The 19,670-nt window shown below is 32.0% G+C and overlaps 1 protein-coding gene across 1 annotated transcript in view; it reads right to left on the bottom strand.

The window, feature by feature from the left end:
* Window positions 1-19,670, bottom strand: part of LRRIQ1 (leucine rich repeats and IQ motif containing 1) — a 240,336-nt gene that overhangs the window by 156,563 nt on the left and 64,103 nt on the right. The window contains 3 exon segments of the mRNA XM_077111533.1: window positions 742-921; window positions 12,087-12,180; window positions 16,451-16,524. Of these exon segments, the coding sequence (XP_076967648.1) occupies window positions 742-921; window positions 12,087-12,180; window positions 16,451-16,524 (348 nt within the window).

Genomic DNA, 19,670 nt, shown 5'->3' with positions numbered 1-19,670 from the left:
TAAAATGGAGATTCATCATAAGTGAAATATGAAATATGTCTTCTTTATTTGTGTTTTCTGGAGCAATACAAATTTTAAAATGTTTCTAGAAAGATGAATTACAATTCATTCATAGTAATAAATTCAAAATTTGTGGTGGGTGTGGGAGATACTCTTTCTTGAATAGTACTCCCAGCCGCTCAGCTTCTGTCTTTTAAATATGCGCATGTGTTAACTGATCTTCTGCACTGTGCCCCCATAATAACTTCATATATATGGATACCTACATATTAATATAATACCTTAATATATAACATATATATATGTGCTTTAAGTCTTGCCTTGCAGCATTGAAACTATTTATCTGATTTCCTCTTATTTTAATCTGTGAACCCTCTGAAGATAGCATTTATTTCTTAGCAACCAGTCTTGTCTGCAATACTTGTTGAATACATTCATGACTATTTAGTTGAATGACTGACTGAATGGATGATTGTTGCCCCTTGTTTTGAAGTTTCTCTCATTCTTCCAATTATTTTATCTAATGTTTTAGCATTTAAATTAAATTTGTTATATTCAAAATATATATTAATATATTTCAAAGAATAAAAAGATGATACCCAGAATCTTTTTTAGGAGACGATAACCCCCAAACACAATGTTCTAATCTAAAAAGTATGACTGTGTTAATAAGAACATTTTAATCACATGGAAATTATAATGTTTCTTTCAATTATAACAAGGGTGAAATTACAATCTTACCTTTCTCCAGTGAAAGAGTTTTCAAACAGTAAATTGAATTCTTGAAGCTGGGATTGACAAAGTTCCAGGAAGTACTCTGATTCTAGGTCATATTGTTCTTCAGAGTGGTTTCCTGAATAAGGATTTAGGATTTCACCATTGAGGATCCTTAGAGCGGGTAATGTTTTAAGTAGAGAATCCCTAATTGAAATGGGGAAAAAAAATCAATAATCTTGATAAGGATATTTCTTATCTATTGTAACCATATGCCTATTACACAATGCAAGCACAGATTGTATATCTCAGAAAATACTGTTGATTTTATGGAGCGAATGATACTGTCAAATTTTTAGCAAATTTGTCACGTACACAGTAAGTTTTGGAGTTTTTGATTTCCATTTGTTCTCTTCTAAAGCATAATGGAAAGATTCAAACAACTGAGGACTCAGGCTGGAATTTGTATTAAATAAATTATTGAACTATGAAAAGAATAATGATATCAGAAACACTTTATAAAAGAAGATAGTTAAAATAATCCAACTGAATGGTTCCATTTATTTCAGAAAGAGAGGTAAATTCTGAACATTTCTCAAAGTAAAATATATGGAGGGTAGGGCTAAAGCAGGAGGGAGGGGATTACTCTTTTTTATGATCTGGAGAAAATAAAATTATGATAATTCTCCCTAAATCTTGCTAGAATAATATAAATCTTCAAGGTATAAGCCAAAATCTGGATCAATTTAAAAGGCTATGGCTTTGAAAATTCAGGACAACAGAAACTTTCCATCAAGTATGGAAAACCTTCCACAAAGAAGTGTGAACCTCTTTTTAAAAGGCTGCTAATGTTTACAAGGACAAGTGGACTTCAAGAATGAGTTAAACCCCTTGGTTAAAAACTGACAGTTCCTAAATACTGAGTGAGGGATGACAAGGTAAGACTAAAATGCTAAGGTTAAGAAGGAAAATTGCAAGCAGAGACCTAAAACCAGCTATTCCAGTTACCTAGACTACATAATCACAGCCTACATACCCATGTGCAAAAACACAGCTGTAAAATATAATTTTAATGTAACTCTTTTTTTTATGAAGGATGGGGCCCATAGAGACAAAAAAGCCTAGTGCCCACTGAGGCATAATGCAGCTCTGTGTACAGTTGGGGTCTTAATGCTAGATGAAAGCTAATCACAAGGGAGGGATAAATACATCTACCTCAATGAAAACAAAAAAAGAGGAACACTGCAGTTTTCCATTTACTGGGGACCCAGATGGTTAAGTTCCAAAAAAAAAAAAAAATTTTTTTTTTTCTTACAGATATTTAAATAAGGAGAAGAGAAAGTAATAGACTTTGTTCTTACATGTAATTTTCAGACCTTTCACAATGTTAAGTAGATTAAAGATTTAATACTTCGCACATAGTTTGAGCTAGTTTAGAAAGTTTGGGTTTGTATATTTTTAACTTTTCTAGTAGGCTTGACTCTACCAACATTCACGAAATGATACACTACTGAATTTACCATAAGGGGGTAAAATAAATATCATATATTGTATTGCTGCCTGGATTCATTTTAAAATATGGTTCAAAAGCAGAATCATATATTGAGATAATAGCTATTAATCAGTTTTAATCCCCAAGGTATAATATTAAATAGAACATGTAATCTTTCATTCAGGACCCTATCAAAGCAAGGAAAGGCTACCCTCTGAAATTGAAACTGGTAATAATCAGTATATAACAGAGAGAATAATTATCTGTACAAAGATCCTAACATATCAGATTGTTTACAGCATTACTAGTAAAGATACATTGTATTCCAAATCTCCATCAAAGTACCCAGTCAAATTTTCTTCGACATGATTATATAATGTTTGTAATTATGAGATGTCAGGCATGAAATGACACTTTTGAAATCTGATAATATAAGGTGCTGAAATTTAAGAACACATCAGTGTTCATCCAGATTAAAAGAGAATATTTTCTGATTCTATGACTGGTCCTGTTTCTTTACATTAATTTTCTTACATTATAGAAGAGCAAACAGAAAAAATTTGATGGAAATGGCCCTTAGACTAACCCACAGTTTATTCTAATTCTAGATCTCAAGATGGACCTGAACAGCAGAAGGGAATAAAGTATTTAGATGAGAGACCATTTTCTTTGAAATAGGTATTTCTTTCAAGGAAAATTAATAAAGCAGATTTTCTTATTGTAAATTGGCTCTAAGGGGAGTTAAAGTTGATTTTTCTCATGGGCCTTAAACAGATAACAATAAGCTGTTGGACATACAAAACTTTTTCCAGGGTTCTGGACTCACGGTGGTAGTGGGATGCAGTAATACCTAGGACCTTCTTGAGAAGCCATCTTTCATGTTTCATTTTTGCTGAATGAGGAGGTGGCAACAAAATAAATACTATACACCTGCTATTATAATGGTTTAACCTGTCTATTCTTTATGTGAGTCACTCTCTAAATCTCTGGGGTGGGAGTTCAGGGCTATATTTCTACATATGACTCCAATACTGCAGGAAAATGTTTCTGAAAAGATTGTCCTTGAACTACTGCATCTAAAGTTCCTGGGATGCTTTATAAAATGTAGAATCTTCTGTCCAATCAAAGACCTTCACTGGTGAGTTCTGGGGATCTGCATTTTAAAAGTATAGCTTTACTTATGTACCTTAAATAATAATAAACACTATATTGGGAAAAATCTACTGCAGCATATTCTTATTCTTATTCTTATTGTTGTTGTTATTGTTATTATTTTGGGTGCATGGTCTGGGAAGCGAACCTCGGTCTCCCGCATGGAAGGCTAGCATTCTACCACTGAACCACCAGTGCACCCAGTACATTATTTTAAAGTAAGAAATGCTTGGGCTTAAATTCGAACCTTAAAAACAACTCTGAAATCCTAATAATTTGCAAATTGTCTTCGACTTTCAGGAATTGCAGTTCATCCCATTTAACTATCAAGAGAATCTGCTAAAAATAGAGATAATATAGGGCTGGAGCAATTATGTTCCATTAATTTGTCCATTGATTAGCAATGTCATTTGTTTTACATAAAATGGTAAGAAAATTTATTAGAAGGAGAAACAAAAGAATAAACAATAGTCCTGGGACCTTGAATTTAGTGACTACATATCATATATATATATGGAGAGAGAGAAACTTCCTTCTATTCAGAAATGATTGAGGGAAAAATAAAGAGCCACTTTAACCAAATAATCTAATAAAATCGCTAAACTGAATTTGTTTTTATCAGTTTAATGGACAAATGCTGGCATTTTACCATTAAATACTACCTTTTCAACATGGTTACTGATATAGATACTATCTCAAAATAAGTATGTTAGCTATGGTTAATTAATTAGTATGTTAATACTAACTTATTTATTAATACTAACAAGTATGTTAGCTATTGTTAGTTAATTCTAGAGAATTTTGGGTCACAGACTTGAATTCTTACATTTGGAATATTTTTATCTTATATTCATCACTTTATATCTTATATCAAAAAGTTCCCAAACAGAGGGTACAAAGGTAGTTCAGTGGTAGAATTCTCGCCTGTCATGCAGGAGACCCGGGTTCTATTCCCAGGCCATGCACTTGCCAAAAACAAACAAGCAAAACAAATGAACAAATAAACAAAACGAAAATTCAACAAATGGTGCTACAATAATGGGATACTCACATGGAAAAATAATGAAATATGACCCTGCCATACAGCATGCAAAAAAAAAAAAGTTCCCAATTTATTTTTGCCAAAATGTTTTGAACTTATTTTGAATGAACTTAGTTTGCTTTGACCTTCAAGACTGACAGAATATCTTGAAATCTGAAATGTATATAAAAAATACACTTCTTTATAATTTTTGTTATATTAATGAAGAGCTAGCAGACATGCTTAATAACATAATAGTGAATGGACAGGCCTTAAGTTAAAAATATGGATTTATAAGAGTCCATGATGAACATACTAGAAAGTGCTGTTAAACACTGATTAATGTTGCAAACGAAGTATATTAATATCATGAGATCTCAACATTAGTTTTTCCAGCTGGGCTCCTACTATTCAAGGGATGAATCAATATTTCATAGAGTGAAAACTTCCTAGTGAATATTCTGTCACTTAAGAAGGTCTATTAATCAGTAATGCAATGAAATATATTCCCAAAAGAGATTTCAAACTGAGTCTGCGGATTAAGTTTTAAAAAGATATATTTTTTTAGTACATAAGTTTTTTCTGTGTTATCACTGGCTGGACTTGAAAGTAAGAAGCCAATTGGGAAAATCTATAACTAATCCCTTTGTTGGTATCAAGGGGTTATGTAAAGTTCAGTGGAACACACTGCTTAAAGTTAAAGACAGCAGTGTCTTTAACAAATCCATATTTTACAGATTTCTAGATTTTATTCCATCTAGATAAATGAGTATCTTATTAAAATCATGAAAGTTGCATTAGGCCAACTGATCTAAGTGAAATTCGATAGGTAAAATTCTCAAGTTGTGATTACAGTAGTCCACAGAAGTTCATTTAGGCAGAGAAATCAAAGTAGTCAAATAACTTTACATATCTAATATAAATCCCACTTATTTTCTTCATTGTTGAATATTTCTGATTAAATATTTTCTTTAAAACTATTAAGTGTGTATGCATACTTCATAAACATAACAAAATGTGAATATGTATCTTTATAATATATTTTATCATAATATTTTACTATAAGCATATTTTTAATCAAATAAGTATTATTTTCCAGAAAACCAAAAATTGTAAAATAAATAAATTCAAAGATTATTCAGGACCTGAGGTTTGTTTCGATTTGTTACAACTAGCACAATGTGGCAGCTGTTTCAGATGGAACTGGAACCACATTAGGTCAGCAAGAGAGTTCATGTCCTACATATCAAATATATAATAGAAAAAACATGGTTCCTGAAGTACTTGATCTGAATAATGGTCTCAACAACTTATTTTTATTTGTCATTTTAGAAGTGACATATAGTTATTTGTGAAAATAAAGGTATCTAACAGATGTTTTCATAATAAATAATATTGCCTGACAAATAGCATCCTTTAGAGATTATTACACTATTCTTTTTGTATGGAAAATTTCATGTTAAGATCTGGCTTCTCCAAATGATGACCCGAAACTTGGAGAACAGTACTTGAACCTCAAGTAAGAGAAGCACTGTTTCAGATCTTGAGCAGCTAGGGACCCTGGCTGCTTCCTATTACAGCTGAGGAAAATCTTTACCCTGACTGGCAAGAGATCTAGAAATACATTTAGGTAGACTCCTTTCTCTCCTCTCTTCTTCCCTCTCTCTCTCTCTTTTGCTTTAAATAGCTGCATTTGTGGATCTCTTTTATGATTCGACATGAACTAATAGCTGATATTCCCTATAGTAACTTGTCCTATGGATCCGTTTCTCAGGAAACTCTGAGAATCTAATAAAAGCTCCAGGTTTAAAATTACTGATATTGATAGTTACCATGAATAAGCAATGATACCAATGGCCAGTTTACATGTAATAGCACTTTTAATCACTAAAGTCAAACTGAATAAATTCAATAGAAGAATTGGAATAATGAAATATGAACATTTCTTCAAGTTTTAATGCATAATAAATAATTAAATTCACCAATATATTCCTTCATCAAATATTTCTGGTTGATTACTACCTATATGCACCCTAGGGGGCACTTTACAACCAGTAGGAAAACAATAGATACTTTTCTTTCCCTTAGAGATATTATTTTTCAGGTAACTGAGGATCTTAGATTATTTCATTTTGTTGTTCTTATTAATGGATATGATCAAAATGTCTTCATTAGACAGATCTCATTGTGGAATGTTAGTATATGCAACCTGAACTGAGTGGACAAATTACAGTTAACACAATGCCCTACTGCAGACCAAACTATTAAACTCTCTTTACATAAAGATGCCCTTTAGAACATAAAGGAAATGCATTCTTCTCCATCTTCCAGAGTTTGCTACATAGTTCCCTGATAGCTTGTCTATCACTAAATATAATTCCTTCTCTTCTCTTTAAAATTGCATTTCTGCTCTTGTATTATCAAGTGACAAACATTAAGGAAAATGGTACTAAAATTGATATATAAAGTGCCTCAAATGTATCCAGATTGCAAATTGACCATATCCATTAGAAACAAATGGTGGAGATAAATATATAATGTTAATAAGGGAAAGTGCCCATTACCCTTTCTCTAGGAAATGAGGTGAGGGTTCTATCTGTGAGCAAATAGGTCACCAACCTGCTTAGAGAAAAAGCAAGAAGAAAGCCATGTGTTTATCGTAATTGGATAAGAACGAAGAGAACACATCCAGACATTCAGGAGGCCAGGAATTTTGCATCCTAAAGATAGTTGGGAGCTATTTAATAGGTGAAAAGATCTTATCTAGCATAAAGAAGAGAGAAAGAGCATATTCTCATAACTGGAGATCAAGTTGTTTTTAATTGCCTCTTTGAAATTATATTTGAGTTAGTAAAACATTGGAAACTACCCTAAAATAACTGCTACCTTGAGGCACTGTCCAATTTGCTCTGGTAGAAATAAAAAGTGTCTGGGATAATGCCAGAAATGTACTCACAAAAAAAATTTGTTATCTCTCATTTTTCTTAAAAATAGAGAAATTCCCACTAACCATAGAAAATATTTCAGAACATGAAATATATGTTGCTATTTCATTGAGAAGTAAAACACTTAAGAAGCAAAGAGTAGCCACAGGGGAAAATAAGTATGTTTAGCATGAAAGGGCAAAAAGTAAAAAAAAAAAGCACTTTTAGAAATAGCCTGTTTATGTTTTTTAACTATATAATAATAGAAATGATTAATATTCATTAATATTATGTGGAATGGGAAAAACAGAAATCAAATGGAGGGAAGGAACTCTACAACAGTTTCTTTTAAGAGTAAATAGATCCAAAGCTGAGGAGAGGTAGGCCAGCTATGACTATCAGGAGAGATCAGGACACATAAGGTTAAAGAATGCCTAGTCCTAGAAGAAAATAAAATAAATGGTGGTTATTTAATGTTTCCAATTCTGGCAAACACTGTAGGTTAGAATTTGGGGGAAAACATCTTTTAGATATTTTGACATTTCAAAAAACTGTACATGAAGACAATTCACACCTAAGATATGCTAATTAATATTTAAATCCTAGTTTCTCTATTCAAAACAAGTGAAGGAATTTAACTTATATATAACATTTTCTTTAACTATTATAATTATTATATATAAATATTGATATACATATATCTCTAAAATGGAAGCATCTGTACAATTTAGAAGTGCTTCTACTAATTATAATGCCTGAACCCCCAATAATTCCTAACTTGGTCACAAGTTGTCAGGTACTGTTTGGCCACTTGTTAGGTACTATTTTTATACCAATTTATAGATTGGCTAAACATAAGAATAAACAGCTAGTAAATTTAACTCTCAAGGTCTGTACACATTTCCACTATACCACAGTCCTTCTCAATGACCACAGAATAAGAGAGAGCTACTTTCTCCTAGAAAACAAAGCCCTTCACAGTCTGGCACTAATACATTATATGAAGTAGGAGAGCTTAGTGTTTAAACCACAGGCTTTAGAACTCAAATATCTTGCCTGCCATTTACTTCCATCATAACTGGGCAAATACACAGCATCTAAGCTTCAGTGCATACCTCTGTAAAATGAGAGTGACACTTAAAGAACCCAACTCACAAGAGTTATCCCATTCTCTGACAAAGCATTAAGTGTAACAACTTGATTTCTTATCATTTTCCAATGGTATTTCACAGTATGATTATTTTATATCTGAATAGCTGGCCTTGTAACAATACTTAACTATACCTTTCACATTCCCTCCATGATTTTCTTGGATATTTCTTCCACCAGATGTGCCATTTTTTTTTCTTTTAATTTGACGTTAAATCTTAGCAAACTTTCAAGGTTAAACTCAAAGTCTATTTCCTCAGTAAAGGCAGTTCTCCTGCCACACTAAATTAAAGTATTTCTCTAAATTTCTAAAACATATATGTTGCCTACAACAATCATTTGACACATACTATATTAGGTATTAATATCTAGTATTAAGAGTTAAGAGCACATTTGGAGCCACACTGCATGGGTTTGAAACCTGGCTCTTCCATTTGCTAGCTGTGTGACCTATGGCAAGTTATTTAACCTTTTTGAGACTCAGTTTCCTCAACTATAAAATGGGTATACTAGGTTGCTTATCTCGTTAGGCATACTGTAAGGGCTGAAGGAGGACACAGTAAACGCTGAGCACAAAGTAAATACTATATTAGTGGTTTCTATCATTATTTTTCATAGTTATTTTAGTATATATGTTGTCTATTTCTAATATTATAATCAAAAATGTCTTGAAATTATAAGTGATATTGATTTTTTCCTTATAAAGCCCAACATGTTAGGACAGTGACTAAGTAGCACATGACTCCATTAAATACTTGGGATTGATTAAGAATCCATACATAGTCTGGTTAGCCTGCTAATGTAACAATATATGTATTTGTATGTCTATGCCAGTAAATGTTATATTTGCCAGTAAATGTTATAAACCCAATTATGTATATTATTCCATTAAATTAGCATAACCACTTAGAAGATAAGTACTAATATTATCCTCATTTTAGAGATGAGGATCCAGAGACACAGGAAAGTTAAGTTACTTGCCCAGGACCAAACAGGGTGGACCAAGAGCCTTTGTTTGAAATCAGTGATTACCAAATTTTAGTGTGCCTCAGAAGCAACTGAAGGACTTATTATAACAGAGATTACTAGGCATCCCTTCTCAGGTTTCTGATTCAGTAGGTCTGGATAGTGTCCAAGAATTTGCACGTCTAGCAAATTTTCAGGTGATACAGCTGTGGCAGCTCTGGGCATATTTTGAGCACCCACTGTACTGGGTTACACTCTTTTCTCTATGCTACACTGCTACCTATGATCAACTGACGGGAAACTTAGCTCTAAAGAGGAAAGAAAAAAATAGACTTTTCTATATAATGGATAACTTTTCTACAATACAAAAGTTATTCAAGAAGTAGCAAATTACACAGGTGATGGACTTGGTATGAAATGCTGTCCATATTTTGTTCATAAATGTTGTATTTTCACTGCCTAATCATACTGATGAGACTTGCCGATTTGATCCAAACTGTGAGGACCCTGGGGCTGAGATAGATTTTTCCTACCTGTATTTTTAGTAAATGCTTGCCTTTTCCTAAACTTAGACTGCAGAATTTATCTTGCTAAATTAGATTACTTGTCCTGTGCCTTCTTGGCTTGCTCTTTCTCGATGTACCTTGGCATGATTCAAATACCAAATGTACCATAAATCATGTTAAACCATCTCACAAAAATGTATGCTTCTGGGCATAACATTTGTAAAACAAGAGTTTGGGCAAGAACCATTACCAATACAAGAAAATTTCCAAGTGGATACAAGCAAATTTGTTCAATATTCTGGGATGTAATTCACCTGGATCTGGATATATGAATAATGATCTTAGCATGTGTGATAGAAAACCACCTAAGACCTGAAGAAAAGTGAGAAGAACGCAAAATGCACAACAATTCCAGGATCTAACCTAAAGCTGGCAATAGTTCCCACCAGAAAAAGTTGAAATGGCCCATATTATAAGAGCCATTGGGGCAAATACTCAGAAAGTTGGTGCCATACTAGTGAGGTTAAAATAATGCTAGTCTAATTATTTCTCTGGAACATCCCTAACAGCTTAAAAGCAAACTTTGAAAGGACCCAGTTAATTCCAAGTAATTTGGCTATAGCACCAGAATGAAAAAAGTTGCTATTTAAAAGAATATAACAAATTTTAGCAATGAATAATGAAAACTTACAAATGTAAAGAATACAATATCATTTACCAAACAAGCATAGAAGCAAGGAAATAAGATCCAGGTCAGAAGGAAAAAAAAAAAAAAACAATCAATAGGGATAGATCCAGATGGATAGAGATGAAGGAATTAGCAGACAAGGATGTTAAAAGAATGATTATCAATACTTTCCATATGTTCAAGAAGGTTCAGGGAAACACAAACATAATTAGGAAAAAAATTAAAAACATTTTTAAAAGACACGAAACTGGTAGAGATGAAAAATACAGTATCTCAAATGAAAAAATACTCTGGATAGGATTACTAGCAGAGTAGATATTTAAGAAGAAAATATCAGATAGTCAGAAAATATCAGGGTACAACAATAGAAACTATTCAGGATGAAGTGAAGACAGAAAAAAAAGAGTAATAAACAAAGGAACAGAGTAAAAGTGACTATTTTGACCATATAAAGTGGTCTTATATTGGTGTAATTGGAGTTCTACAAAGAGAGATTAGTAAGAATGGCACAGAAAAACATTTGAAAAATAATGGGCACAGTTTTTCCAAATTTTATGAAAATTATAAATCCTCAGATCCAAGTGATTTAATAAACCCTGAACAGAGTAAATAGATAAAAATGAATAACTAAGAAGCATCCAAAGACAGAGAAAGAATGATAAGAAAGTCAGCAGACTTCTTGATACAAACTATGCAAGCCATAAAATTCAGGGGATAAAAAAAGTACTAGGGTGGGAACTGCCTGCAAAGGAGCATGAGGTAATAGTTTGGGCTGACAGAAATGTTCAATATTTGATTGTGGTGGTTTTCAGATAGCTGTATATTTCCCAAAAACTCAACACTTACATACCTCAAATTGATGAAGTTTATTAAGTATAAATTACCTAAAAAATGTGATTATGTAAAAGGATGGGGGAAATGATGTTAACATAACATAAGAGTGTTGTATTACAGATCATTTTTCTAAGAAGAATATTCATAAATATTTAACAAATACTTTTCTTTGTTTAAATCTAGGTACTACATTACTTCAGAGAGGCATGAATTCACATAAGCTTCTCAAATCTACTTTTTAACAGACAACTTTCTCTTTTAAGAAAACAGACAAAACAAAATTACTTCCAGAAAGGAAATGATTTTAAGTGGCAAGGTATGTATTTTAGATTACTTATAAAGGGTAATTCTCAGGAAATCTTTTCTGTATATGCAATTCCACAATTAACATCACACTAAACTTGTCATATTGTTAATGTTCTGAATCCCAATAACAATTTCAAAATCATATTACTACATATAAGTGTAAGACAATCATTACAGGCTGTAGATATTTTAAATTATTTTACCATCTTAACAAAATGAAATTTCCCAATAAATCAGTGTATATAGAACAATTTTCATCAAATTGTGCTTTCTGCAACTATAGTAAAGGATGTACATGGTATTACAACAGTGGTATTCTGTTTGTCTGTTTTACCTCCAATTTGTTTCTTGAAGAAGCGGGTTTCCAGTGAGAGCCAATTCATGGAGAGCAGGGCATGCATCAAAGCATTTTATGGTACTTGTAACATCTACAGAAAGTAAATAATTATCAAAGTTATCACAGATAAAAAATAAAACATTATAAATAAATGACCATTTTATTAATTGTCTAGTTATTAAAGAAAAAACACAAGTAATTAATTTCTTCTGTAGAATATTATCTGGTTTTTAAAGAAGACTGCATTCAGTTAAGAACACAGGTTTTGCACACAGAATATCTGTTTCTACCATTTAGCTGCTATGTGAACATACCTATTGAATAGAGCGTGGATTAATGAGATCATGTATATAAAGGCCAGTTTTGGGAAGATTGTAAGCACACAATCTCAACAAGTGAAATATAAAGTAAAGGATAAGTGGTAAAACTGAACACATACCTAATTAGAATTACTGGGTATATTATACTTTCAAAAGAAAAAATAATTGGTCAATCTAGGATACATAATAGAGTAATTTATACTTTAATTGCTCTCCCATAGAAAACAACCATAAAACTGGATAACAGGCTTCAAGCATGAATATGTGGCAGTGCAAGATTGACTTTGAGTAAAGGGACACGTACAAGTGAGCCTCGCAATCACTCTGTAGTTACACTGGTTTTCTGTCAGAGGGCACTTTACCACTACATAAAAGTAAGTTGGAACCTAAGCAAAACAGCTGCTTTTCTGAGAAAAGGAGGCAAAGAGAACTCTAGGGTACTGAAGCAACTGGAATTTGTGGGCAAAAAGTACCGAGAAGAAGCTGTGGGAAAGGAGGAGAGAAGTCTGTGAAAGGAATAAACATGAGCCCTAACCAGTGCTGAGACATACATGGGCCAGACTCTTCAAAACTAAGCAGAGGCCACCTGCTGTACGGCTAAGAGCTGAATGTTGGAAATGCTATGCAACAGAGAAAGACGTGTAATTGCAGCTCAGTCAGAGTTAGGACTAACATAGCATCTCAGAGATTCAGTTACAATTTAGGAGGGAAGACCATGCCCTGGGGTGGGGTCATGCTCTTAGAGCTGAATATCAAAATGGCTTGTCCTAACAGAAAATGAAGCTAAACCTGAAAGAAACAGAAGTATTTGCCTATAATTTAACTGCCTTCCAGAAAAATAAACAACAACAAAAACAACAACAAAAAAACACAACTTAACGCCCTTTAAAGGAAGATAAACAACATCCATACTCACTAAACTGCATTATCTACAACATTTAATAAACAGTTAAAATTTACTACACACATGAAAAATGGGAAATTATGATCCATAGTTTATAGAAAAGCAGCTAAAACAGAACCAAATGTTAGAATTAGCAGAAAAAGAATGTAAAGATCTGTATAAATAATTCAAGGAGTTAAAGTATTTTTTATAATAAATGAACAGTTTGAGAAACTCAGCAGAGAAATGGAAACATTAGAAAGCACTACCAATAGTAAAAGCCCAAATATATGGAAATTAAATGGCATGCTGCTAAACAAGTCATGGGTAAAAGAAGGAATCCTAATAGAATGCAGAAAATATTTTGAACTGAATGATAAGAAAATGCAACATATCAAAATTTGTGGGTTGCAAATAAAGCAGTGCTTAGAGGGAGATTCAAATTGCTTATATGAAAACAAGAAAGGTTTAAAATCCAATTATTCACGTTTATACCAAAAAAAAAAAACTGAAAAAAAAGATGAGCATATTAAATATAAAGTAAATAAAAGGAAGCAAATATTAAAGGTAGAAAGCACTAAAATCGAAAGTAAATAAAAAATAGAGAAAAACACAAAGTTAAAATGTGGGTCTTTGAAATGACTGAAAAAATTGTAGCGCTCTAGCAAGCCTGGTCCAGAGAGAGAGTACACTAATTACTAATATAAGGAATGAAAGAGACATTCACCTGACAGCGCTTATAAATATGCAAATGATAATAAGGGAATATTATAGGTAACCCAATTTGATAATTTAGAGGAAATGGACAAGTTCCTTGAAAATGCAGACTAAATGACATAGAATATCTCAATATTCTTATAGCAGTTAAAAAATGGAATATATCATTCAAAACTTCCCCACCAATCAAACCCCAGGCCACAATGGTTTTAGAGAGGAACTCTCTCAGACATTTAATTATAAGTTACTATTAATCTCATGTAAACTCTTGCAGAAAATAGAGGGGGGAATATTTCCCAACTATTTTTCTGAAGACAGTATAATCTTGGTATGAAAACCAGACAAGGCTATTGCCAAAAAATAAAATTACAGACCAGGGTCTGGATCCACACTTAAACAATCAATTGATTTTGACAACACCAATGTAATTCATTAGTGGAAAAAGACTGTTCAACAAATGATGCTGGAATAACTGGATATGCATATGTGGATAAAGAAACACAACTGTTATTTCAGAGTAGACACAAAAATAATTCAAAATAGATCACAGATCTATTTTAGCTAAAAAGTTAAAAGTATAAAACTTCTAGAAGAGAGTATGGGAAAATATCTTCACATTTTGAGGGTAGCAATATATTTCTTAGAAAGGACATACTCAGCAATAACTACAAAATACTTTTGAAAAATTGGTCTTCATTAAAATTTAAAACTTCTGCTCATTTACAGACATTATTAATAAAATAATGTTATTAAGGCAAAACAAAGGGAAGGAGGAAATAATTTTCAAAACATAACAAAGGATTCCAACCAGAATATACAAAAACTTGCACAAATCAACAAGAAAAGGGCAAATAACCAAAATAAACAAATTTTAAGATGGGGAACACTTGAATAGACATTACAAAGGAAAATACACAAATCATCAACAAGCACATATAAAGATACTCAAAATTATTATTCATCAGGAAAATGCAAATTAAATCCACAATGAAATACCACAAGGAAATACTAAACATCTTCTAGAATTGAGCAACCATAGTTCTCATTCACTGCTGCTGGGGGTGCAAATGTTACAACTAACTTGAAAAAAATTTGTCAGTTTTTCAGAAGGTTATACAGACTTCTACTGTTTCACCAAGCAATTACATTCTTACGCACTTATGCAAGAGAAATGAAAACACATGCCTACAAAAAGATTTTTAGAAGAATTTTTTATAGGAACTTTATATTCACAGTAGCTCCTAACTGCAAATAACCCAAATATCCATCAACTGGAGGATGATTTAACAAATGGTGATATATTCATACAGTGCTTTACTCTTCAGCAATAAAACGGAATCAGCTACTATCTAAACAATATTGCAGAATCTCACAAGAATGTTGGACAAAGAAAGCTAATGGCAAAGAAAACATACTGTTTGATACCATCAATACAAAGATGTAGAACAGGTAGTTAAGCTATCATGATGAATTCAGAACTGAGGTTTCTGCAAGGCGATATTTTAGGAAGTGATGAAAATACTAGTGAATTAAGTCAATTCACCATTCTTTAATGCAATAGATACACTTTGTAATGGTTATCTACTCTACCCTGTTTGGATTCAATGAAATAGATTAATTTTAATATGTCTTCATGGGATTTTAGCAGGTAAAAATTATATATACATATATATGCTAATTTCAAATACAAATATAATTATGATTTTTGCCCATGTCTATCAGAAAGGTTTGGAAATAATATGACATTTAAAGTGGAAAGCAAACATTTTTTTCCAAATACACCCCCATTCTAGCTGATCCTTTAAGCCCCAAAGCCCAGCTGTGGTCAGCTGGCTTTATCTTCCCTGTGAATTTCAAATAGATACAGAGTTCTGATAATTCTGCTGTGGATTTCATGAGTGAGGTCTTCATTGTAGCCAATAGAAAGCATACACATGCTTTCAAGTTAGAGACAAAGGTGGCTTAGTAAAACTCAAACTAGAAATTAAACGCACCATACCTATGTGCCAGCAAGTCTAAAGCCATAATTGAGTTCTTAAAGGGGGAATGTGGGGCCAGATTCTCGGAGGATGCTTGCCCTGCTTCAGCTGCTCGCTACAAAAATTCCCAAACCACAAAACTGAACCTTTTAGAATCACTAGTGGTGGAGCACTTTTGGTCCCTTTAATTTCTAGGAAAAAGGAGAAAGGCAGTATACAAAGACGTAGGACCAAGGAAGAGTAGGTTGTGTCAGCTTGGAAAGGAGCTCTGAGGATTTCTCATAGGTATATCAACATAAGGAAAGACTTTTAATTTAGTTATTTCACCAAGCTTTATTGTACTGAGTGTATTATTTGTAAATACCATTGAAATCTATAGACTTGAAACTACTCCTTACCATACATGGAATAGAAATTCAAAAGCCTATTATTTTTAAAAAATTATATATTATTCCAACTTACCAGACAGACAGTTGTTACTGACATCCAGTTTTTCCAAAGAAACAAAATGAAAAAGTGGTACAATTTCTGTCAAACTGAAAAAAGAAAAGCATAGAATCCTTAAAATTTTAAAAATGGAATTTCTTTAATATTATTAATCTATATAATAATACTAATATTTATTAAAAATATTTATTTAAAAAGTAGTCGGTATCAAATGCCAAAGTATTTATTATATAGTGGAAGATTTCTGTTTATGTTTAAAAAGAAATTATTAAGGAATTGCCAATTTCAATCACAAAGATTACAGAATTTGATGAGGATCTCTTTTTTAAATAAAAATAACTGTTTTGTTGTTATTTATAAAAGGCCCTATTTACAGAGAATTTATATTATCATTCTTTTTTCAATCACATAACCTAAACTTTTTAGGCAAAAACCTAAAGTCACTTATTTTCACTTTTTAACAAGATGACCACAGACACTGGTTTGTTAAATTGTTTTTAGTTTAAAGTACATTTTCCTTACTATATTAAAAGTATTATTAAGTATTGTAAGTACTTAAAGTTACACTAGGATTACTTCTAAATTTGAAGTATTTCAGTATATAAACAATGAATCCAAAGAACATAAAAATACAAATATTTTATATCAATAAATAGACTTATATTAGGCAGAAATATATCACTATTTAAAATTTATACTCTTAATATTAATGTATGCAAACCAACATTCTAATAATAATGAGCTTTCCTAATACTTTTAAGTTTCTCTCACTTCCTAAGTTATAAATTGTCACTAAGAACCCATATTCAAACAAGAAGTATAAATGATATTCAAAATATTCACATAATTGGGAACAAATGGTATAAAGGGAAAATTGACTTTAGTTTGATTTGCATTTCCAACTTCTCAGACAACTCTATACTTAATAGCATAATATCACATTTCCCTAGGTATTTGTAAATTTAAATTAAGCTAGGTAATCTGAATCTTAAAACAAGACAAAAATTATTTGGCATAAAATATATGCTCAACACAATTAAAAAAGTCTTCTGGGGTGGGCATCAGTCGCGCAGTGACAGACTTCTTGCCTGCCATGTCGGAAACCTGGGTTTGATTCCCAGTGCCTGCCCATGCAAAAAAAAAAAAAAGTCTTCTGAAGTAAACGTTCAGATTACTGTCTGGAAAACATTTTATATTGTCCTTCCAGTTATCCTGACAGCGTTCTTTTATTTCTACCAACTCCCTGCTATTAAAAATAATAATAATAATAAATAAACTATTATTGTCAGTAGCGTAGAAAGTAAAATTTTGACTGGAGAGGTCTCATGGGATTTGGCACAAAACTAATCCTTGTATTGACCTTGACCCCTCTCTTGTACTGTCCTGTTCTGCATTAGCAGAGAGATTGAAGTTACTACTGATAAAAAAAAAAAAAGACTAAATAATGAGGTTGGAAAAGATCCCTCTAGATGTAGTCAATCCTAAATACAATACAACTATTCATATTAAATCTAAATAGTACTTCTTCCAAACAGTTTGCTGGGGCAGGGGAGGAGTGGTGAGGTGGAAACCAAGGTAATACAAGAAAAAAGTCTTTACATTTATAGTTCCTCATTATTTTTACACACATCTTAATAGTAAAATTTACTGAAATGTCACCTGGACACACAAAAGGAGAGAAGACAAAGAAAGAAAGGGAAAAGAAAAGAACAGAGAAGAGAAAAGAAAGAAGCAAGAGCGGGTAGGAGAAAGGAGGAATGGAAGGAAGGAAAAGAAATTTTAAAACTTCACTGATAACATAATTAGTAGATTTAAGTCCTAATTTTATGACATTTCCTACACAAGCATATTCTGAATCATTATTACAAGTAATAAATGTAAATTCTACGAGTGAAAATATAATTCTAATAAATGTGTTTAGTGACTAGAAAACTCTTATTTCTGTTGGAACTTTAATATATCTCTAATACCAAACTTTGCTCTTTTACTGAAAGGAATTTGATAGATTACTAGTGATATATGACAGCCTTAGAATCAAGTTCGTCTCCTTTTCAGAATTTCTCGCATTTTAAACCAATAAGTTATATGGTAATCTATGGGTTATATGGAGACATCATATGAAAATAACGAATAAAGTTTAAAATTAAAAATCAGTGACAGGGCAGGCAATGGTGGCTCAGTGGCAGAGTTCTTGCCTGGCATGCCAGAGACTTGGGTTCATTTCCCGGTGCCTGCTCATATAAAAAATAATAATAATAATAATAATGATAGACATGACTACTAAATGCAATGTGTGATACTAGACGAGAAAAAAAGATACATTAATGGGACAACTGACAAAATTTGAATAAGATCTGTAGATTAGATAATAGTATTATCAACATTAATTTCTTGTTGAAAATTGTGTTGTAGTTATAGCAGATGCTAACATCTGGGGAATCTGATGTTATGGAAGTTCTTTGTTCAATTTTTGCAACTTCTTTGTAAATCTGAAATTATTTCAATATTAAAAGCTAAAAAAAATAAAAATTTTAAATAAATAAGAATTTATTATAGATAGAATTACCATATGACCAAGCAATCCCACTTCTAGGCATATACCCAAAAGAACTGAAAACAGGACTCAAACAGGTATTGGTACACCAATATTCATAGCAGCATTATTCAAAGATGAAAGCAATTTAAGTTTCCATCAACACATGAAGAGATAAACAAAATGTGGTATATATATATGCAATGGAATATTATTTAGCTGTAAAAAGGAATGAAGTTCTGATACATGCTACAACATGGATGAACTCTGAATATTTCATGTTGAGTAAATAAGCCAGACACAAAAGGACAGATATTGCATGATTTCACTTACATGGAATAAGTAGAATATGCAAATTTATAGTCAGAAACTAGAATATAGTTTATCAGGAGCTGGGTGGAGAATGTGTGTTAATGTTTAATTGTTATGGAGTTTCGATTTGGGATAATGGAAAAGTTACAACAATGTGTGATGGTAATGGAGGCATAACTTGTGAAAGTAATCAATACCACTGAACCATATATATGAAAGTGAATAAAACAGGAAATTTTAGGTTGTACATATGTTTCCAGAAAAATAAAATAGACTTGTACCATACAGAGTGAAATGTAATATAAACCATGAGTTAATGGTATAATTATAATAATGTCCTCAATTGTAACAAAGATACTACACTAATACAAAACATTAATAATAAGGATA

This window comes from Tamandua tetradactyla, chromosome 7, assembly GCF_023851605.1.
Source record: "Tamandua tetradactyla isolate mTamTet1 chromosome 7, mTamTet1.pri, whole genome shotgun sequence".
In the NCBI taxonomy this organism is placed as follows: Eukaryota; Metazoa; Chordata; class Mammalia; order Pilosa; family Myrmecophagidae; genus Tamandua; species Tamandua tetradactyla.
The sequence above is the reverse complement of the archived record's forward strand: the minus strand, read 5'-3'. Positions and strand labels throughout refer to the sequence as shown.